Below are 24,139 nucleotides of genomic sequence, written 5' to 3'. Positions count from 1 at the left end.
TGGGCACTATTCCATTTATTTCATGGTACCCAAGAAAGAGGGCACTTTCCGGCCCGTATTGGACCTCAAGTCAGTCAACCAATACTAAGGGTCCCGAGGTTTCGCATGGAAACTCTGCGCTCAGTCAAGACCGCAGTACAGCCAGGGGAATTCCTCACGGCCTTAGACTTGTCAGAAGCCTACCTGCATATCCCGATCCATCGGGACCATCAGCGCTACCTACGCTTCAAGGTTCTGGGACGACACTTCCAATTCCGGGCTTTGCCCTTCGGGTTAGCCACGGCGCCGCGGACCTTCACCAAGGTGATCGTAGCGGTGGCAGCGGCGCTCAGACGGAAGGAATCCTTGTCCATCCCTACCTAGACGATTGGCTGATCAGGGCAAAATCCCGAGAAGAGAGCCATCGGGCAACCAACAGAGTAATCTCCCTGCTGGAAAGCCTGGGATGGGTAGTCAACCTAAACAAGAGCTGCCTACAGCCTTCCCAATCACTGGAATACCTGGGAGTCCAGTTCGACACCCAGGCGGACAAAGTCAGCCTCACCACCAAGAGAAGGTTAAAACTCCAGACGCGTCTACGGGCCTTGTTGGGAGCCAGCCGGCCCATAGCTTGGGACTATCTGCAGGTTCTCGGTCTCAAGGCATCCACCCTGGAAGTGGTACCCTGGGCGCGGGCCCATATGAAACCACTACAACGCTCCCTCCTCTCTCGATGGAGCCCACGCTTCCGGAATTACTCCGTGCATCTACCTCTACCAGCCAGACTGCGGACCCAGCTACGGTGGTGGTTGCAGTCCAACCACACGAGCAGGGGGTCGAAGATGTCCTCCCCCACGTGGACTCTGCTCACCACAGATGCCAGCCTGAGCGGATGGGGAGTACACTGCGAAGAGCTCACCGCCCAAGGGCGGTGGAGGAATGGAACAGAGAAGAGTCGGGGTGGAACATCAACCGTCTAGAGGCACGGGCAGTCCGATTAGCCTGCCTGCGATTTGCCTCACAGACTGAGGAACAGAGCAGTCAGAGTGATGTCCGACAACGCCACCACGGTGGCATTCATCAACCGACAGGGCGGAACCAGAAGCCAACAGGTTGTCCCTAAAGATAGCCCCGCTGATGGCTTGGGCAGAGGCGAATCTCCAGGACATCTCCGCCGTCCACATTGCCGGAAGGGACAACACCGCGGCAGGACCTTCCTCAGCATGGAAAGCCTAAATCCGGGAGAATGGCAGCTGTCCCCCACAGCCTTCCAGATGATTGTGGATCAGTGGGGGACTCCGGACATGGACCTATTAGCGGACAGGTCCAATTGCTCAAGTACCCAGATACTTCAGCCGCAAGCGAGATCCGTTCTCTCACGGGATTGACGACCGGGTTCAGGCCATGGCCTCCAGGGACCCTGCTATACGCCTTTCCGCCGTGGCCCCTGCTGGGCGCCCTTATACACAAGATTCAGAGGCACAGCGGCCTAGTTCTTCTAGTAGCACCAGACTGGCCAAGAAGACCCTGGAACGCGGACATGAGAAGATTACTGACAGGGGAGCCCCTTCCCCTGCCTCCTCTCCAGGGACCTGCTTCGTCAAGGTCCCATCCTCCACGAGGATCCGGCCTCAATTCTCTCTTACGGTCTGGCCATTGAGAGGGCTAGACTGAAGAAAGAGGTTACTCGGAGCCGGGTGATAGATACACTCCTCCAAGCTCGCAAGTTTTCCCACATCCCTCACCTACATAAGGATCTGGAGAGTATTTGAAGCCTGGTGCGACACTCATGGCACCAATCCACATGCGACCACAATCCCTATTGTTCTGGATTTCCTGCAGGATGGGCTTCAGAAGGGTCTCTCCCTAAGCTCCTTCAAGGTTCAGGTGGCTGTGCTGTCTTGCTACGGTCCCAGGAGGGATGGCAAGACCATTGCGACGCACCCAGATGTTTCCCGCTTCCTGAAAGGAGTCAAGCACATTCGTCCGCCACTGAAATGGCCAGTGCCCCTGTGGAACCTCAACATAGTTTTGGATTTCCTCGCAGGATCCACCTTCAGACTCCTTCGGGGCCTGTCTCTCCGTTCGCTAACTTTGAAGATGGTGTTCTTGCTGGCAGTGTGTTCCGCACGCCGCATCTCAGAGCTACAAGCGCTGTCCTGCCGTGATCCCTTTCTGAGAATCACTCCAGAGGCTATCCATCTTCGCATGGTTCCCTCTTTCTTACCTAAAGTAGTCTCACAATTTCACCTCAATCAAGCCATATCTTTGCCAACCACGGCGGGTTTGAAGAAATCAGAAGAAGGGTGTTTGCTACGCCATCTCGACATCGGCAGATTGCTGCCCAGATACCTGGAAAAGACAGAAGCAGTACGAAAAGACAGACCAATCTGTTCATCCTTCACAGCGGGATGAAGCAGGGGGAAGCGGCCTCTCGGCCCACCATAGCCCGCTGGATCAAAGAAGTTATCAGAGCGGCCTACGTAGAGGCCGGAAAGTCACCACCTCTGCAGGTCAAGGCTCATTCCACCAGAGCGCAGGCGGCCTCTTGGGCAGAATCTAGGATGCCTGTCGCCCGCGGAGATATGGTAAGTGCGGCGACATGGTCCTCCCTCCATACCTTTTCCAGATTTTACCGTCTGGATGTCCAGGCCAGGGAGGACACAGCATTTGCGAGGGCAGTCCTACGCGGTCCTCAGGCAGCCTCCCGCCCAGTCCGGGAGTAGCTTTTGTACATCCCACTTGTTCTGAGTCCATCTGGCTACACGCCAGGAAATGTTGAGATTACTTACCTGATAATCTCCTTTTCCTTAGTGTAGACAGATGGACTCAGCATCCTGCCCGGCTGCTGGTATACATGGGTTTCACCGATTCAAGGTAAGCCATGTCATTTTCTTACATAAGAGCGTCCACTCTACCAGGTGTCGACGCCTTCCGGTTGGAAGCGCTGGCGGTCTCCAGCTACTATCAATCGGTCAGGGGAATCCTGTTTCATTAATTCATTGATCGTCAGTACACATATATCCATAACAGCTTTTGCAAGGAAGATTACTGAGTTGCTTCACTTCCTGTGAGGGTATATGTACCCATGCTGACGTCAGATCCGTCTCCAACTGCTAGCACGAGCACACTATACCCACTTGTTCTGAGTCCATCTGTCTACACTAAGGAAAAGGAGATTATCAGGTAAGTAATCTCAACATTAATCTCCTTTTCGGCAATTTTCTACTCCATTTTAGCCTTTGTGTTCTAACTGTGCCCACCCTGCCTCTTTGTTTTTCATAGAAACATAGAAATGACAGTGGAAAAGGAGAAAATGGTCCATCCAGTCTGCCCAGCAAACATATGGTAGTATCTGTTGCACTGTGCAGGTTAGCCCCATGCGTATTGGTTTCCCAGACTGTAAGCATCAGGGCTTTCATTGGTTGAAGATCGAATCCAGTTCCCTGTTACCCCCATGCTTTTATCAATTTCCCAGACCATAAAAGTTAGGACCTTTGTTGGTTGCTGTTTGAATCCAATTCCCTTTTTTCCCTGACGTTGAAGCAGAGAGCCATATGATGTAGTTGCATCAGCCAATATGAAGGCTTATTGATTAAGGGTAGTAACTGCCGCACCAGCAAGTTACCTCCATGCATTCTTGTCTTCATTTCCATCCTCTAATCTTCAGGGATCCACAGAGTTTATCCCATGCCCCTTCGAATTCTTTCACTGTTTTCTTCTTCACTACCTCCAGAAGGGGGCATTCCAGGCATCCGCCACCCTCTCCGTGAAGAAATATTTCCTGACAGTTCAGGGTCATCCTCCCTGGAATTTCATTTCATGATCCCTAGTTCTACTGATTTCTTTCCAACGGAAAAGGTTTGTCAAATGTGCATCATAAAACCATTTCAGGTATCTGAAGGTCTGTTTCATATCTCTCCTGCACGACCTCTCTTCCAAGGTATACATATTTAGATCCTTCAGCATGTCCTCAAAGGTCTTCTCATACAGACCCATACTATTTTTGCTCACTCTTCTCTGGACTACCTCCATCCTTTCTTTGCCCCTTTTGAAATATGGACTCCAGAACTGAACAGAGGTACTCAAAGTGAGTACTGTACCAAGAGTATCACCTCTTTTATTCGTACTGGTTATTCTCTCTCTATGCAGCCCAGCATTCTCTGGGCTTTAGCTATTGTCTTGTTCACATTGCTCGCCACCTTCAGATCTCCAGACACTATTACCCCAAGATTCCTCTCTTGGTCTGTGCCACATCAGTCTTTCACTCCCCATCACATACAGCTCTTTTGGATTAGCACATCCCAGATGCATGACTGCACTTCTTGGCATATATATATATATATCAGTGTATATGGCTCATTGAGATTGTGACTTATTCATTGCTCATATTCAAATCCCAACAAGAGGCCTCTGTTTCACCTGTAATGGGTTTCATCAGGGGAATGTGATTTTCTTCAATGGCAAGCAATAAACAAGTATCAAACTGAAGCTTTGCAAAAACCCTCATTTATTTGAATGATATTCACCAGGTGGTTGAGATCATCAAAGCTTCACTTTACACCGGCGACTCAAGGAGTGGTATTTACTCACTCATATTAAAATTTTTGCAGTGCCTCATGTTCACAAAAAAACAGATGAATCGTTCTTTAAAGCACACACTGCCACTTTCACAAAATGAAACTGAGATGCCAAAACCTTTACACCCGCGTCTCAAGGAATGGCATTTACTTGTTTCTATTAAAGGTTTTTCAATGCCTCAAGTTCTCAAAACCATGGATAAATCACTCCTTAAGGCGGCATATTGCCGCATTCACAAGCAGCAGGCGAATGCCGGAGCTGGACTGACTCGTTCAGACATACACACATGAAATGTTTGCACCAGAAAAGGCCAGATCAGTCAGTCTCAATGGCCGTTTTAGCTTTCTCCAACACACATCTCCCATTTACAAAGGACATATATGCTAACTGAGGGCATTTGGCGAATGTTTTAACAGATAACTTAAGCAGATGGTTTCACAGTTTCCCTTTTCTGCACAGCATTGCTATGCAGCGTAAAGGCATCTTAAAACTATATTTACTTAAAATGGGCCTCCAGAGGAAAAAAAAGTACCAGCTATGGAGCACAAAGCTCAGAATGTGATCATCAGAAGACAATAGGAAAGAATTATTGGTGCCGGCACCTGGAAAAAAAATCATCTAGATGTGAACCAACAGATATGACCTATAAATAATAGATTCAGTGTAATGTAGACAGCCAGAAGGTTTTGTGTTTGCAACTTGTCTTGTTCTGTGGCAACCCAATTTAAACTCTGCTATGGTGGGGGGGGGGGGGGGCGGGGAACACGTTTGACATCTCTAATGCCTTGTTTGTAAAGGGTTTTAAATTTTTAAAGAGTTAAACCAACCAAATTCAATACAGTCTGTTTTAAAGAAGAAAATTCATGGTCGAAATATTATTTCTCTCTGTGTTTGCATGTCTATATACTGTGTGTGTTGTGTGTGGTGTGTGTGTGTAGATAGATATATATCCCCACCACACACACACACACATATATTATATATATATTAATATTCCCAGTTGTGTATACAGTTCTACTAATCAATGACTTGTAATCTGATTCAAGTCAATACACACTGTGGTGTGTGAATGGCCTCCAACCGCATTCTGATGACAGTAAGGTATTTTAATTTTCTGCAGCACTTTATGGTTAGCTGGCTGTCATTATAGATGTACCATTTTGTCAATACTGAATCAAGAAACAATTAAGCTTCATGAAAACATTCAGACTGTAATCTGTTCCACTGTACTGGACTAAAAGACCAAGGCAAGCATTTCAATATCAGAATGAGATTATTCAGCTGCAGATGTGAACTTTCAAACTAGTAATCCAAAAAAAAAAAAAAGTAATGAACTGTTTTTTTTATACTTATAAAAACACTGCTGTTATTGAACTGGCATTGAACAATGTGGTGTCTTGCAGGAAACAAAGTATGCTTTCTGTAATAATTTTGTATAAAATGTTATGTTGTGTGCATTTTGATATATATCTGGAAATGTATTCTAAGGCGATGACTAATGCTTGTTACTCAGGTAAAAAAAAAAAAGAAAAGAAAATCTGCTGGAGATTCACTGTTTCAGAAAGGAGATTTGCATTTTAGGTGGTTGCACTTTAGTTGGGGGAAGGGGCCACCAAGATTAAGCAAATATTAATGGCAGCTTGAGAAGTTATGGGGTTTATAAATGGAGAGCTGTGGGTAAGAACAATTTTTGTACACCTCCCCCGCCTTAGTGGAAACCCTGAGCAAAGCAGGAGTCAGTCAGCGAATTAACCCACGCTCGCCAAAAGGATTTCTTAACTATAAATTTTGGGGGTATTGTGCACCTTTTTCTTCTCCTCTCTTCTCTTTCCCACTCCTCTTCTTTCACCTCTCTTCTCACTTGTGTCTTCTCCCTTTCTCCTCCTATTTCACCCTTTAATACGGCATATTCATGTCCCTAGGGATGAATATATGGACATAGTCCTCGGTCTGGAAATTGAATTCTACAAAGAAGAAAACTCATAGACCAGGCCCTGTGGCTTAGCTGTAGGTTCTGTTCACTTCCAAGGAGGAGACCCAGAGCAGGTGCCTTGCCCATGATAGCCAGAGGGGTATAGATCCATCAAAGAATATCTGGGTCCAGGGAGAAAGGGAGAGAGATGCGCAAACAGAGCTGTAGGAGAGGGCAGTGAAAGGTTCAGAGGAGGAGGCTTCCTGTCTAGCCCACCTCCAGAAGGTCAGCTCAGAATTGCCCACTGCAGCTGTCAGGGGATTTAAGGAAGAGAAAAGTAAAAGCATTTTACTAATCTGTTGATTTTTATGTGATCTCTTAAAGGTAGCCAACCAGGTTGTTCAAGCATTGCTTACTCAGAAGGTATGTCATTTCTCTATTTCTAGATTAGACGAACCGAATGATTAGACTGGAATGTTTGTATGCTCATTAATAAGATGACATTTATTTTAATTACTATGCATGCATTTTGCTCTTGCATCCTTAAAGTAAGCTGTGAAGAATATAGTGTTTTACAAGGTGATAACAAATGTTCCTGTGTACAGCAGAATCCCCAAAACATTTTATAATCAGAACACTTAAGAAAAACATATTCAGCAGCATCTGGTACAGATGCAGTATCATAGCACCTGATTTTCATAGTCTTGTTTTTTTAGGCACTACATGGACTTTTTATTATGTTAGACTAAATAAAAATATTTTTTATACAGGCTTAGAAGGCACCAGTAGTCCTCACCTGAATTAGAGCCTTGATTTTTAGCTCCTGATTGTTAGCTGCCAGCCCCAGAAGAGAGAATATGTAACGACATTATTACCCACTATATTAATACAGGAGCTGGGTAAAGTGAGTCACAGGAAAATAGAGACTTATCTAGTGTCATGTAAAAGTCGAAGGAAGACGCCATCAGTAGACACTCTGGAGCCTTGCTTCCCAGTCTGATGCTGTAACCAGCAACTTCTTTGTGCGGTTCTTGATTTAATGCAAAATAACTGAAATACGAATAGTGATTTATTAATACAATGCCTGTTTAAATCCATTTGATAAACTGTGGTAGCTGATTAAAGTTGTCATTGTGAAAAGCAACATCAAGAGACAGATTTATTGCTCTGAATTTGTGTTTATGGACGTTTCATGTCTTGTAAACAAAAAAAAATAGCACTTTCCTTAAATAAAGAATAACAATTAATAGCAAATCTTATTAAAATATGCCTTTAAGTACTGTGCATGAATTTTCTTTGTATATCAAAAAAATGCGAGTTCCTTCCACTATACATACTTATTAATAGTACTTCCTTATAGAAAGAGCAGAGAAAATCATTTTCTGGGTGTTAATGTAATCTAACAGCTGTGCTGTTTTTCTTCACACTATCTAATAGCATTTCTATTAGGAATATATCGACATTTCTCAAATCTGGCTCCCCTTCCTTGCAGCATTCACAGCTACCAAGGATGGAGGAAGTCCATTCATCACCTAACAGCCACACCTACTGGCCTGACTCGGGGGTATGCACACCCAGGGTTTCAAAGGGAGCTGGCCAAAGATTGCCATCATGGTGGCTGGGCTGATTGAGGGGGGGGGGGGGGGGGGGGGGAACTCGGCTGCTTGCAAATAGAGGGTTTTGCTGCCATGGACTCCATAAAAACCAGTTCTGATTGAACTGGAAGCTCAGTGGAACAGGAGGGGAATTACCAGATTCTCCTTTCATTCCTTTAAATAAAAAAATTAAATAAATAAATATAACTGTAGGAAGAAAAAAAAAAAGCCAGGGAGGCATTTTTGTCTTCTGGAAAGGTACTGGGCCCATTAGGTCAGTGAAAAACAAAACCTATACAAAAGCCAAGTAATGACTTGTAACAGATAAATCTGTTAGGGAGCAGTTAAGTCGGGAGGATACAGTAAGACTCAGTGCTATGAGATATCACCCCCGGGGGCATTAAGAATCAAGAAGGGAAGCTGAGTACTTTCAGGGCCGCAGAAAGTGAAGTGCCACATCTCACAGTAAGACATCCAGAGGTTCAGATGTCTGTGTTTGAGTGGAAACAAATGTGAAATATCATCCTGGAAATAATTTTGAAGGTAGTCTTTATTTAGTAGTGAATTACTACTTAATGCTTTAAGAGGGCCTGCAGAAAATGGCACACTTTTTTCATGTTGGCTGAGAAAAATAAGCAGATTTGTTTTCTTTTTTATAAAGAAGAAAGTTTAATCTTCTTATTCTTGCAATGGTCAGAACAGCATTATGCCCCAAATCTCACCCCCCCCCCCCCCCCCCCCCGATCCCCATGTCAGCAAAAAGCTCAGATGGCAAGATGGGACCAACTTCAATTCATAGCCCAGACCCCGGGTGCTTGGATCTTAGTGATTGAGAAAATACAGACAGATTCCAACTTCTGAAAAATTACTTACTACACAAATAATATAATAAAGTACTAAGGAATGTCTGTAGTATTACGCATCGAATTTGTTACCTGGTAAGGTTCATGTTATAAAATGAGCTTCCTTAGTGTCGGGTGGGTCAGTCCCAGTGAGTGGGTTATACATCTCTGCCAGCAGATGGATACGAAGCACAAGCTGACGTCCCACTGCCTTATAATCCCGCCCCGACATCAGCCCGCCAGTATTCTCCATCTCCAGCAGATGATGGACATGCATTTCCCTTCAGGTGAGTGCCTGTGGAGTGAAAAAAGAAAGGAAGAGAAGAAAGAAGAAGGGGATCAAATGAGATAATGAAAGACGAGCACCGCTCGCCTCCTGAGGTGATACCTCCCTCAGAAGTGCCCTCAGTCCGGTAGCCTTTGATTGCCGTGGACCAGAAATTCCAATAGTTATTGGCAAGCTGAGAGAGGCTCGGCGGTGAAGGCCTTAGCCCCTCTGCCCATACCTACAACTTCGATCCTTACGGAACCCTGTTTCTCCAACCAGGGGGGTCGAATCTACAGGTCCGGGGTTAATGGCTGCCGTATTAAAAGTGGTTCACTGGAAGAGGGACACACATGCGCCTTCTTCAGCACCCATTGATCTCCTGTTGGAGTCCATAGTCGAAGACCTATGCGGTTAGGCTTTTTCCTCCCGTTAGAAAGTGAGATCCCAGTTGGGCTGGTGATTACAGGTGGATCATCTTACGAAAGGAATTTCCCTGACACACGCTGGATTAGTTGGTACTCATGACAGATACGAGCCTCCGGGACCTGGGAGGCTCACTGTCACTAGTTGTGGTGCAAGGGTGCTGGAATGCAGCAGAGCAGCAGTAGAACATCAACAAACTGGAAGCACAAGCATTTCGGTTGACATGCCAGCAATTTGCTAAACGGCTATAGAACAGCTTCTCCTAAACATATCCGGCTTTCTTAATGGCCTAAAAGAACCATCAGAGCTGATTTCTTCATCAGGAGAAAACTGGACCTAGGAGAATGGGACCTGGCAGATGAGGCCTTCTGCTCCTGGTCAACCCCCCTGGGACCTATCAAATCCAGGCTTGTTGGTGATCTTCAACAATGCGAAGGTTCCACACTTCTTCAGTCTCAGGCAGAACTCAAAGCAATGGACATTGATGCTCTTCTTCAGTAATGGCTAAGCAATACCCTGCTGTATGTGTTTCCTCCGGCCTCTAATAGACAGGCTGGTCCAGAAGGTTTCCAGGTCAACCAACACAGTCTTTTGCTGGCTCCGAATTGGGTTCAAAGCCCTTGGTACACTGATCTCCAAAGTCTTCTGGTGGACAGTCCCCTCGGGCCTCTGTGTCAGAGGATCTGTTACATCAAGGGCCTCAGTCTGCTCTAATTTCCACTCTTCGGGCCTGGAATGTTCTACTTCTCTAGCCTATGTTAGAGTTTGGTGGGTCCTTAAGGCCTAAGGTTCTGAGTGGGGTACGCAACCACTCGAGGTATAATTTCCTTTGATTTTGGAATTTTTACAGGTTGGCTTGCTTAAGGGTTTGGCTCTTAGCACCTTGAAGGATCAATTTGTAGCCCTGGCTTATTATAGGGGAAGTCATTGGAGGTCTTTTGTCTTCCCATCTGGATGTGTCCCATTTCTTGCAGGGAGTTTAACATCTTCACTCCTCGTTGATGTTTCCGGTGCCTCTGTGGGACCTTATTTTGGTCCTCGAGTTTTTGGCAGATCCAACTTTTCTATTGCTGTATACTTTTTCTTGTGGCTGCTTATCTTGAAGACAGTTTTTTCTGGTAGCAATCTATTTGGCATGTCGGGTCACTGAGCTGCTCTTCCTGCCATGGGCCTTTTCTCCATATGACCTGGGTGTGGTCCAACTTCAGACTGTGCCTTTCTTTTTTGGCCCAAGGTGGTTTTGGAGTTTCATTTGAATTGGTCCTTTTCTCTGCCTGCCTTGAATAGGGACAGAGATGAAGTTGAGTACCGCCTTTTGCATTTCTTAGACGTCGAGCATTCTTTATGGCAGTGTTAGGAGATAACTAAGGCTGTTCTGCAGTCTGATCGTCTGGTTGTGTTCCATGGTGGAGATAACTAAGGAGCACCAGCGACATGGGCAATGATTGCACACTGGCTTAAGGAAGTCATTATGACAGCATGTGTGGCTTCTGAAGTTGCCTTACTGAGAACAGAATTAAATCACATTCCACATGGGGTGAGGCAGTATCATGGGTGAAACTTCATTTTTTGTCACCTGTTGAAATTTACAGAGCGGTAACTTGGTCATCTTTGCTTACCTTCTTCAATCATTACTGCTTGGATGTTAGAGCTAAGGAGAATACCTCATGTTCACCACTGGTAGCCTCCCACCCTTTGAGGTTAGCTTAGGCACATCCCACTCATTGGGATTGACCTACCCGAATGCTAAGGAAGGAGAAATTACTACTTATCTAATAATTTCCTTTCCTTTAGTGATGGGTAGGTCAATCCCAGACCTGCCCTCAGATGCTGGTGTTTGAATTGGTGATTAGCCTTTCTTAGGGTGAGCTATACAGAGTATGATTCCTGCTCTTCATTGTCAATTGGTAAGTGATTTCTCTAGCCCTTAGTTTGCTAGATTTGTTCCTTTCTTGACTGACATCAGTGTTCCTGTTGGTTGAAAATATTTGCCTGTTGATAATAATATTCAAGTATAATCAGTTTGTCCATAGTTTGTCTTTTCCAGAGAATACTGGCGGGCTGATATTGGGGTGGGACTCTATGGCTGTAACATCAGCTTTTGCTCCATTTCCATCTGCTGGCAGAGGTGCATAACCCATTCGTTGGGATTGACCTACCCAACTCTCAAGGAAAGGAAATTATCAGGTAAGTAGTAATTTCTCCATTCAGTAGGCTTAAATGGGAAGTCCTTAAAGCAATTACTTATTAATTTATCTTGATTCCAAGGACATCATTTTTTGTCTGGCTTTTCATGATTGCTGTTATGAATGTAATAAAACAGTGAATTAAGATTTCACAGAACTTAAGAAATACATTGTGCTTAATTTACACAGTACTGTAGATGTATGATTTTATTGTATGCTTAAAGTTTGTTTTTTTATAAGCTGAAAATCTGTACAGAGCAGGGAGAACTACATATTAACATTTCAGTTATGAGGGGGTTTGTGAATTTTTCAGCATTTTATAAAAGTAATATAATACCTAATATTATGTAAGCTTAATGATTTTTTAGTTTGAAATTTCAGGATTCTTTCCACTCTCCAAGCTGTTTGAATCACCTTTGAATGGTTTTATTATGTATATAGGAAGCCACAGAATGCGGCACTGTGCATATCTAAAAGCACCATAAAAATCATTAAAAAAAAATAAAACAGACACATAGGGAAAAAACCCACTGGGTGCATTTTATGGTGGTGCTTTACAGCTGCATCCTTAGTCAGGCCCATGTGTTCGCCTCCTTTGGCAGACAATTTTCAAAGCCTTCCTGTCTGAAAACTGCCAGCCTTCAGTTCAGCGAAGAATACATGCATCGTTCCGCAATGTGCATGCTTTTTGCCACACTGAAGAGAGGCATTTCCCCGTGAAGGGGCGTGTTCTGGTCAGGATTGGAAAATATAGTCTACACGCGTTATTTTCAAGTGTATGTGCATTATTTTCCACAGACAAAAAAAAGTGGATGTGGCACCATGGCAGGTTTCAAAGGAAAATTGCACGAGTACTTTCTCCTTGAAAATTGGTGCAAATTCCATTAATAAAAAATGCCCATAGACTTTGGCTAATTGTGGATAGTTTGTAAATTTCCCCCTTTAATTATTATTATTTTTATTTGGTCTTCCAGATTTGCATTTAGTAAAATATGGACATGTAATGCACTCTGTTTATTTTTTATGTTTACTCTTTTAAGTAGAGGGGAGTAACCATTCTCTCAAGTAGTCATGTGCAGTTTGAGCACTGTTGGGTTCTTACTGTGCCTATGACATCTGTAGCTTTTATAAGTGGCGTGTTTTGTGTTTGTCAACATTCCTAATCCACCTATCTGAACATCTTGTTGGAGGCGGATTACAGTCATGCAGGCATGACAGTAAATACAATGAATGTGTCATCTTAACAACTGCTGATAATGCTTTTCAGGGTGATTGTCCTTTTACCTCTTTGTAGGATCTAAGAGAGGAATGCCTGAAGCTGAAAACAAGAGTTGTAGATTTAGAGCAACAAAACCAAACCCTCAGTGTGCTCTTCCAGCAGAGAGTCAGGCCTGCTTCTGATCTACTCATTCAGGTATTTGCTCGGCAAACAGTGTTTGCGTGTTTGTAAAGCTGCTGAATCGCACACAAGCAGTCTCCTTAAACTAATACTAAATGGTAAGGAATGACTGCTGCCCAGTATTGCATGTGAACCTATGTGGTATTATGCATCTGAAAGCATATTAATATAACATGGCACTGAAGGAGAAGATTCAGCGCTAGAATAATTTGCCATAAAATTGCTTGACACACTTTGAAATGTGCTGGGATAGCCCTTTGTTATATCAAATTGGTGGTACCACCCAAAAACTTTTAAGAATATGATTGAAAGTTAAAGCAATTGGTGGGCTTCATTTAAAAAGTGCTGTTAGTTTTGATGTGACCATCTGTCCATCACAAGAGCCATCCCAGACCATGATGTTGAAAAACAATGAAATGTGCTTTTTGTTACCCCCTCCCCCCACTACATTTATTGGTCATTCTTATTCACTTTGATTTCATTATCATGTCTAGGGACTTTTTAAAGTTTAGAAATTCCCTCCTACCTTACTACTTCCTACCATTATTAATTTAAGTACATTTGGATGCGACTATGCTGTTATCCCAGGACAAGCAGGATGCTAGTCCTCACATATGGGTGACGTCACTGAACGGAGCCCAGGCGGGAAAACTTTATGTCAAAGTTTCTAGAAACTTTTGACTGGCCCCAGTGAGGCCACTGAGCATGCCCAGCATGCTATGATATTCTCTGCCACAGGTGTCTCTCTTCAGTCTTCGTTTTTTCCGCGCTGCAGCTAGCATCGCGGATCCGGAGCCGTTGAGTTTACCTCAACTGTTTTTCGACTTAATAGTCGTAAATTTGAAATTCTCTGTCACAGAAATCTCTCGGGGTTTGTTCTTGCCGGCCGGTAAGTAACCCAGTCTAAAAAGATTTTGATTCGGAGATATTTTAAAATTCTCCTCAGTCGAATCGACGGCCGTCGATTCACAATGTCCACAGGTTTTAAAAAATGCCCTGTGTGTATGAGAAAAATGTCTCTTACAGACCCGCACACTGAATGTGTGATATGTTTAGGAGATAAACATGATGTCCATAACTGTCCACAGTGCGCGGAGATGACTCCAAAAACTAGGAAAATCAGGCTTGAAAAAATGGAACATTTATTCAGCCTGCAACTCATTCCTTCCACATCGCAGTCGTCGAAGTCGTCTCCGGCTGGAGCGACTAAGAGGGTAATACTTAAAAAACCTCAACCGGGACCTTCGGGAGACCACTCGTCCCCTTCATCGTCCTCAACGTCGACGAAATCGATAGAAAAATCAAAGTCGAAACATCGACACAGTCATCGAAGCCCCTCGTTGTCCGACTCGGCTTCCCAGGAACCCTCGACAGCGAAGCGGCCTAAGAATCAGGAAACCTCGGAGTCAATAACGCCTCGGCCTACCTCCACTCCGATATCGACACCAGAGCCACCACAAGGTACGTGTCAGGAAATTGTGCTTCAGCCTACGCCACCGCCCTCAACCGCTCTGCTCCCAACGGTTGTGCGGCCGGAATTGTCGGAATTAATCCGTCAAGCGATTTCACAGGCTGTGAAGGAACAATTCACCATACCGACTTCATTGTCGATGCCGATGTTCTCCACATCGATGCCGGCAAATTTGCCGATGCCGGTGACTACACCGATGCCGGGGTCAATTTTGGCTCCGACGGCTCAATCGACGTCGACACCAAAAATAATCACGTCATCGACGTCGATATACGCCCAAATCCCGGCTGTAATGTTACCTCCGTCGACGGAATCGACACCGAGAGCATTACACTCGACAACTACTTCGAGGACACCCATCCTTCCCTCGACAATTACAGAGCAGGAAGATACTGAGGCCCAGGAATTGGCACTTTTTCGACGACTTTCACAAAAATATCAAAAAGTTGTCGATAAAACTCCTCAACAACGTATGGACATGAATCCTCCAATAATCTCCATCGAGGACCCATTACCTGGACCATCAGGTATTCCTACTAAAACAATCCCAAGAACTCCATATCAACATCCAGATGAAGATGACTCTTGGGATGAGCAACGATCTGATACATCTTCAGAAGAGTTCATGTCGGAACCATCACCACCTGAAGTAAGAAAAAGATCCCCACCTGAGGACTTATCCTTTTCAAGTTTTGTCCAAGAGATGGCGGATACAATTCCATTCAAACTTTCCACTGAAGATGATTCAAGACAGCATACCTTAGAGGTATTACAATTTGTGGACCCACCAAAACAAGTTTTGGCTATTCCCATCCACGAAGTTCTGTTGGACTTACAACAACGAGTGTGGGAACACCCATGCACGGTCCCAGCAGTGAATAAACGGGTAGATACCACTTACCTAGTGCAGCAGGCACCAGGTTTTCAAAAAACACAGTTGCCACATCAATCTGTGGTAGTGGAATCTGCCCAGAAAAAAATCTAAAAGGGTACGTCCACATTCATCAGCTCCCCCAGGAAAGGATCATCGCTTTCTGGACTCTTTGGGCAAAAAAGTGTACCAAAGCGCACTTTTATCTTCCAGAATCTCTGCTTACCAACTGTACATGACACAGTACCAAAGAGATCTCTGGAAGCAGATGGAGCATTTCACGAATTCTCTTCCAGAACAATTTCAAGAGTCTGGACAATCAATCATTGCCAAGGGCCTAGAAGCTGGGAAACATGAGGTTAGGGCTGCTTATGACAACTTTGACACAGCCTCAAGAACAGCAGCAGCGGGCATCACTGCTCGAAGATGGGCCTGGTTGAAAGCGTCAGATCTCAGGCCTGAAGTACAGGACAAGCTTGTAGATCTGCCATGCCGTGGAGACAATTTATTTGGGGAAAAAGTGCAAGATGCCGTCCAACAACTTAAGGATCACACAGAGACCTTAAGGCAACTGTCACAATTACCTCAAGAACCAACCACCCAGGCCCCTAGACGTTTCCCACGTAGGGAACCTAGACGTCCATACTACAGGCCAAGGAGGTACTACAATCAACCTACGAGAACTAGACCTTCTAGACCTACCCAGCGTTCTCAAGCCAGACAACCAAGACCAGCCCGTACCCAGCCTCCTCCACAGACGGGTCCAGCTACGGGTTTTTGAACACAGATCCAGAGATCAGACCCACCCTCCAAAACCCCAATCAAAACATACCAGTGGGAGGAAGAATTTCCCTTTTCTACAACAAGTGGGAAAAGATAACAACAGACCAATGGGTACTTTCCATTGTAGCTCACGGTTACAAACTAAATTTTCTCTCAATTCCTCCAGAATTCCCACCAACTTCCTACCCACAACAAAATTCCCAAATAATTCAGTTACAAATAGAATTATCCACCCTTCTGACAGCCAGGGCCATTCAGCCAGTGCCCAGGTCTCAGCAGGGCAGAGGATTCTACTCCAGATATTTCCTCATTCCAAAGAAAACTGGAGGCCTACGACCCATCCTAGACCTCAGAAATCTCAACAAATTTCTAAAAAAAGAAAAGTTCAGCATGGTTTCCCTAGGCACAATGCTCCCACTTCTTCAAGCAGGGGATTGGCTCTGTTCTCTGGATCTTCAAGATGCTTACGCCCATATACCAATATACCCTCCTCATCAGAAATATCTACGCTTCAAGGTGGGCATTCATCATTACCAATACAAAGTACTGCCATTCGGACTAGCTTCTGCACCCAGAGTGTTCACCAAATGTCTGGCAGTAATAACAGCACACCTACACAAGCAAAGTGTACATGTTTTCCCATATCTGGACGATTGGCTCATCAAAAGCCAATCTCAACAAGGAGCAATACAGTCTCTCAACAAAACTATTGCTCTACTGCACTCCATGGGATTTCTCATCAATTATCCTAAGTCCCATCTCACTCCATCTCACCTGCTTCAATTCATAGGAGCGGATTTAAACACCAACCTCTCCAAGGCTTTTCTGCCAGCAGATCGAGCAAACACACTGTCTCTACTGGCAAGCTTGATTCACTCCAAGGAACAAGCAACAGCTCATCAGTTTCTCACGTTACTAGGCCACATGGCCTCCACAGTTCATGTCACTCCTATGGCAAGACTGGCCATGAGGGTAACTCAATGGACTTTAAGATCACAATGGATCCAAGCCATTCAACCACTTTATTCTCCAATTCAAGTAACCCACCAACTACGCTCTTCTCTACTATGGTGGGTGAACAAGGACAATTTGTGCAAGGGCCTACCCTTTCAACAACCAGTCCCACAAGTAACTCTGACTACAGATGCATCCACCTTGGGTTGGGGAGCTCACATAGGGAATCTCCAAACACAAGGAACATGGACAAAGCTCGAAGCAACATTTCAAATCAATTTTCTGGAACTTCGAGCTATACGGTATGCTCTGCATGCCTTCAAAGACTGTCTTACAAACAAGACTGTGCTGATCCAAACAGACAACACAGTAGCCATGTGGTACATCAACAAACAGGGAGGGACAGGCTCGTATCTCCTTTGTCAAGAGGCAGCTCAAATATGGGGTTGGGCCTTGAGCAACTCCATGTTTCTCAAAGCCACTTACCTAGCAGGCATTCACAATGTAGTGGCGGACAGACTCAGTCGTCAATTCAAACCACACGAATGGTCACTAGATCCCACAGTAGTGACCAGGATATTTCAACGTTGGGGACAACCAACAGTAGACCTCTTTGCATCACATCTGAATCACAAAGTAGACAACTACTGTTGCCTATACAACCTGTACAACAGACCATCCAAGGACGCCTTTGCTCGCCCTTGGAACTCAGGCCTATTATATGCGTATCCTCCGATACCACTCATAACCAAAACTCTAGTGAAGCTACAACAGGACAGGGGGACAATGATACTCATAGCCCCATATTGGCCTCGACAAGTATGGTTTCCCACACTTCTAGACCTCTCAGTCAGGGATCCCATTCGCCTGGGAGTAGCTCCCACTCTCATAACTCAGGATCAGGGTCGGTTGCGACATCCCAACCTTCAATCCCTATCACTGACGGCTTGGATGTTAAAAGCTTGATCCTACAACCACTCAATCTTCCAGCTAACATTTCCCAAGTTCTTATAGCTTCATGTAAACCTTCCACGAGGAAGAACTACGCTTCCAAATGGAAGAGATACACTTTGTGGTGCAGGCAAAAAGACATCAATCCTTTCACATGCCCCACAAAGTCTTTATTGGACTACCTGTACCATCTTTCAGAATCTGGCCTACAGACTTCCTCTATAAGAGTACATTTAAGTGCAATTTCAGCTTACCATAATCAGGTGTCAGATGCACCTATTTCTACACAACCTCTCATAAAAAGATTTATGAGAGGTTTAATTCTTCTTAAACCACCAATTAGACACCCAGTCACTCAATGGGATCTAAATTTGGTTCTAACTAGGCTCATGCGTTCTCCCTTTGAACCCATTGATTCCAGTGATCTGAAATTTCTTACCTGGAAAACTATCTTCCTCATAGCCATTACATCAGCTAGAAGGGTTAGTGAGTTACAAGCACTAGTCACATATGAACCCTACACTAAGTTCTTACATGACAGGGTGGTTCTCCGTACTCATCCTAAATTCCTCCCTAAGGTAGTTACGGAATTCCACTTAAACCAATCTATAGTATTACCCACTTTCTTTCCAAGGCCTCATGCTCACCAAGGAGAAAGGGCCTTACACACCTTAGATTGCAAGCGCACTCTATCTTTCTACTTAAACCGCACTGCAGTTCACAGGAAATCCAATCAACTCTTTGTTTCCTATGATCCAAACAAACCAGGGAAAGCAGTGGGTAAACATACTCTATCCAACTGGTTAGCAGATTGCATACAGTTTTGCTATGAAAAAGCAGGCCTTCCTCTCCAAGGGCGAGTAAAAGCACATGCAGTTAGGGCAATGTCAACTTCAGTTGCACACTATCGTTCAGTGCCAATACTTGACATATGTAAAGCAGCAACATGGAGTTCTCTTCACACATTTGCAGCTCATTACTGTTTGGACAAGCAAGGAAGACAAGATTCTGCCTATGGACAATCTGTCTTAAAGAACTTGTTTCCAGCTTAAACCCAACTCCTACTACAACCAAACTGCTGTGATCTTCGGCTGACTCATTCAACAAAAACATTGCACTACACAATGACTCAGCCTCTAGCTCGCTATTCACCCATATGTGAGGACTAGCATCCTGCTTGTCCTGGGATAAAGCAAAATTGCTTACCTTGTAATAGGTGTTATCCCAGGACAGCAGGATGTAGTCCTCACAGAACCCACCCGCCACCCTGCGGAGTAGGGCCTTTTTATTTTTATTATTCTTTTTAGCTAAAGCTTTTGCTACATACTAGACTGAAGAGAGACACCTGTGGCAGAGAATATCATAGCATGCTGGGCATGCTCAGTGGCCTCACTGGGGCCAGTCAAAAGTTTCTAGAAACTTTGACAGAAAGTTTTCCCGCCTGGGCTCCGTTCAGTGACGTCACCCATATGTTAGGACTACATCCTGCTGTCCTGGGATAACACCTATTACAAGGTAAGCAATTTTGCTATATTCATAAGAAACCCTTTAAGCTACAGGTCCCACACTTCCGCGATTTCCACTCAGTTCTTCAGGCCATACTGTTTTCAAAGATTGACTACTGCAACGCACTATTACTCGGTCTCCCCGGCTCTTCTACTAAACCTCTACAGATGCTGCAAAACGCAGCGGCCAGGATCCTTACTAACACACATTGTAAGGACCACATCACACCAATTCTAAAAATCCTACACTGGCTACCCATCCACTATAGAATACTCTTCAAGACTCTTATCATCATTCACAAATCCGTCTACCAGCAATCCTCACTCCAACTTTCCATCCCTCTCGAACTCCATGCTTCCGCAAGGCCGATTAGATCTGCATACAAAGACTCTCTCCAGGCCCCCCCAAACAAATCTGCGGTTCACAACTCCATTCATAAACGAGCACTATCCACAGCAGGACCTCTCCATTGGAACTCACTACCCCCAGATCTATGCCAGGAACAATGCCATCTCTCCTTCAGAAAGAAACTGAAAACCTGGCTGTTCGCTCAAGCATACCGCTGAAGGAACATTCGATCAACCTGTACTGACTCCCTCACCCACCCCTTTTACCTTCCCACCCGTTCCCTATCACCTCTTTCTCTCCACACCGGTCCCTGCCCTTCCCCTGCTCCCCCTTGCCCCCTCCCCCCCCGATTACCTCCTCTGCTCCTTCACCCACAGGAATTTTATGCTAGAAACTGCTTAGGACAAATTTACCCGTCGAAATTCAGATACTCTATGTTAATCAATTGTTCGCTCCTATTTTGTTACATTACTCTCCAATTGTACTCGTTTGATCTTCTTCTCTTCTAACGCCCATGTTTATGCTCCCTGTTTTTTTGTAACTTTGCCTTCTATATCAGTGTTAATTGGTTTTCCCCTAGTTCTATTGTAAACCAGTACGATAAGACTTGGTCTTGAGCATCGGTATATTAAAAGAATTTAAATAAATAAATAGACAAACCCCCCTTGCAGGCATCAGGTAAAGGCCTGCAGAGCAGAAAAGTAAGCTTAAGAAAGATTATTAAACTAGGGATAGGACCATTCCCCCAAAAAATGTTGAAACACAAGAAATAAAATGATTGCAAAATGAATTGAACTGTTAAGGGTAAAACTGAAAGACAACTCAATTGAATTAAGAATCAGATAATTAATTTTGATAATTTGAGCCGTCCTGCTAGGGCTGCTGCAAAGAACTTAGTAACGTTGAGGTAGGTGGCCAGCAACTTTGATTGTGTCCAGTAATAATCCAAGAAAGAACCCCAAGGTCATTTGCTAGGCTTGGACTCCCAGACAACAAGAGAGTGTTTCCGTTGTATTGCCAAGACTGACATTTTTGAGCCCACAGGGAAATACAGGGGATAGTTGAAAGGAATCCATAGGACAGTATTAACGTAGATAAAGTCAAACAATATCTGTATTAAAAAAAATAAAATAAAAATTCCATGTACAAATCTACCACACAAAAATGTTAATTTTCCACATATATTAACAAGAGGATTCATTTGATTTGTAATGAATTTGAGACAGGAATTGTAGATGCAATATATGTCAGATTCTGTATTTAATTAGACATAAGAGGATGTGTCTTGCAATAAAATCCACCTCAATAGCAGAGGCAGGATGGCTCTTTCAGATAGTAAATGATTAAAAACTACTTATGACTCACTGGGCAAGTAGGACAGCAAAAGCTTGAATATGGTGCACCCTATGCATATTTCATTTTTTTTGCATAGTTTAAAACCACAATAGTATATGATTGCTAAAAACATGTAGGAAATTTGCTTGTTTCTGGGCTCTGTTGCTGCTTCTTTTCTCTTTTTAATAGGCTTCTTTTTTTGTACAAGTAAATAATATTTCTTATATTTGTATATTTATTGAGAGCAAGTATATAATTTTTCTTGGCCACAGTTTCTGTTTTGAAAATAAATCTTGTTCTCCAAGGCCAATGTTTAGCTGTTGGTAATTATGAAAAGCTAAAAATAATAATTTTGCTCAATTAAACCCCTGATCGATCATTTTTGTTAATATTGCTGCTTTAAGTACTTCCAGTATCATACCATTCTCCTGCCTGTACTGGATAATCTGGAGCAAGCTATTGAGAGGATAGACTGCATTCCCTGATATTGCATACTTGATTCATGTTATACTTTCTCAAGGATTGTAACCATATAATTCTGATTTTACCTCCTGTTAGAGTAGAGAACCAGCGTAAGTTATTTTTGGAGCACGTGTATGTAAAATAAACCCTCACCATCTGTTCTATTCTTAACTCTATGAAAGCGCATAATTCACAAATATATCATTAAAATGCCAGGTAAAAGTGATTTAAATTAATTACGAGACATTCTTTTTACAGTATAGCAGCATTGTTACTGGTTTCCTTATGTTTCACATATAGACTAGTAATAAAAAAAAAAGCATGATCATTTTAAATTTAATAAATTTGTTGATGTGCAGCAGTTTTTCATGCCTAACTGGATGTCACTCTAAGAAGGGTTGTTCTATAAAGCTGTGGACACTATGGTATTTTCTTCACATGGTGGCTAAATATGAATGTACATGAACATCTTTTGTGGTCCTGACAGCAATAGCATAAGAAGCATAGAATATAATGCCCTTTACCTCCAAGCGGTTCTGTCATAGATTCTGCTCTGTGCTACATCAAGGGCTATGCATAGTACTTCCTGCAACTTGGAGCTTCTCTTATAGGCCCTGAGCCAGGACTTCCTGGGGTGCTGGCTGATGACATCACAGCCTCAGCAACAGGTCTTCCTGCTTTGCCCAGCCTTGCCTTCCTGTCTTGCCATTCTCCCACCCTGCCTTGTTTTCCTGCTCTGCCTTGCCTTTTTCTCCTGTCCTGCTTCACCCTGCCATCCAATCAGCCTTTCCTCGGGCTGTTCTTCTATTGCTGACCCAGACTGTCTTGTGACTTTCCCTGCCTTGACCCATGCCTGGACACTGACCTTGCTAGTTCTCTGCCAGCCCTGATCCTTGCCTGTTCTCAAAGCTGTTTGAAGTCTGCCAGCTGTGACCTCAGCCCATCTTGGTCCTGTCTGACTTATCGTTCCTTGCATCTGATCAGAGAACTCCTGCCAGAACCTGTGGGGACAACCCATAAGGGAAGAGGCCGGCCAGGCAGAAGAACTTGCCTTCTGGTGGTTCAGCTGCCAGCTGCTAGGACCTGGTCCATGTTCATACACCCCAGGGTGCACCAACCTAGCAGCATCCCAAGGGCTGACATTTCCTGGAGCATGACTTATATGATGCCAGATAAGCACCATAAAGCCCATCTAGTCCATTCAGTTTCATTTCTAGTGTAATATCATAGACCCAGTATGAAGTTCACCATAAAATCATAGGATCAAAGGTTGAACAAGCTAAACAGGCAGCATCCAGCAGTTTTCCATTGGCTGAGTCTTTTTGGGTCACATTGCATAACTGAATTTGTGTGATGAGATAAAATCAGGGTAGAAGGATTCCAGTCTGATAGGAGGCTTAAGTTATAACCAGGCACTAATAGAAAAAGAAAGGGCCACTTGTCACACTTGAGTGCAAGTGACATAAGCACAAACCATCAGAAAATGCTGAGGCATTTCATACAACACACAAGACCAATATATCTTGCTTTTCTTCTACTAAAAAGAGTATTGATTTATCAGCTCAAGAATTCGCTTAATCAGCTCATGAGTTACTTTATTTGGTGCATACTTTGAAAAACTAGCTACCTTTGGATCCAATATGAAGCAACCAGATGGTCCATTATTTGCAGATTTGTACCAGCACATGTGCACATGTTTGCCGGCTCGCGCCCAGGGACACGGCTGTTTTATAATATACGCACATATATGCACATGTGTTATAAAATAGGCTGAGCACACATATATATGTGCGTGGAATTTTAAGTGGGCATGGGCCTGTGCACGCAAATCCCGCTTCCAACGTGTGAGTGGAGGGATATTCAAAGGGGCGTGCGTCAGCGCCATTGCCAGTTTCACCAGTTCATTCCCAGTTCGTCTAGGCAAGGGATAGGACTTCCAAAGCCTCCTAGTGTAATAGCCTCCCTTTTCCTTTGCTAACCCCGACCTTTAAAACCGCTGATCTGTGTAATTGTTTTTGCTTTATGACTTACACACCATCCATAGCAGAAGTAAAGTTACACGGCAGAGGACCCTGATGTGCATTTGTGTGTTTAAGTATTTATGCGCTGGTTTCATTGAGAAATCCAGGAACGCCCAGACCATGCTCCACCCCTTTCTTTTTTTTTTTTTTTTTTAGAAAAAGATTTTGTGCGGGCACCCGGAGACACCCGCATATCCAGGCAGCTTTTAAAATCTGCTCGTCACATGCCAGTCCAATATATTCGCATATATC

The 24,139-nt window shown here is 44.1% G+C and overlaps 1 protein-coding gene across 1 annotated transcript in view; it reads left to right on the top strand.

Moving 5' to 3' along the window:
* Window positions 1-24,139, top strand: part of NCKAP5 (NCK associated protein 5) — a 1,124,153-nt gene that overhangs the window by 780,000 nt on the left and 320,014 nt on the right. Inside the window, 2 exon segments of the mRNA XM_029607891.1 lie at window positions 6,857-6,895; window positions 13,081-13,200. Of these exon segments, the coding sequence (XP_029463751.1) occupies window positions 6,857-6,895; window positions 13,081-13,200 (159 nt within the window).

Source organism: Rhinatrema bivittatum, chromosome 6, assembly GCF_901001135.1.
Source record: "Rhinatrema bivittatum chromosome 6, aRhiBiv1.1, whole genome shotgun sequence".
NCBI classification, from domain to species: Eukaryota; Metazoa; Chordata; class Amphibia; order Gymnophiona; family Rhinatrematidae; genus Rhinatrema; species Rhinatrema bivittatum.
This window is presented reverse-complemented; position numbering and strand designations above follow the sequence as displayed.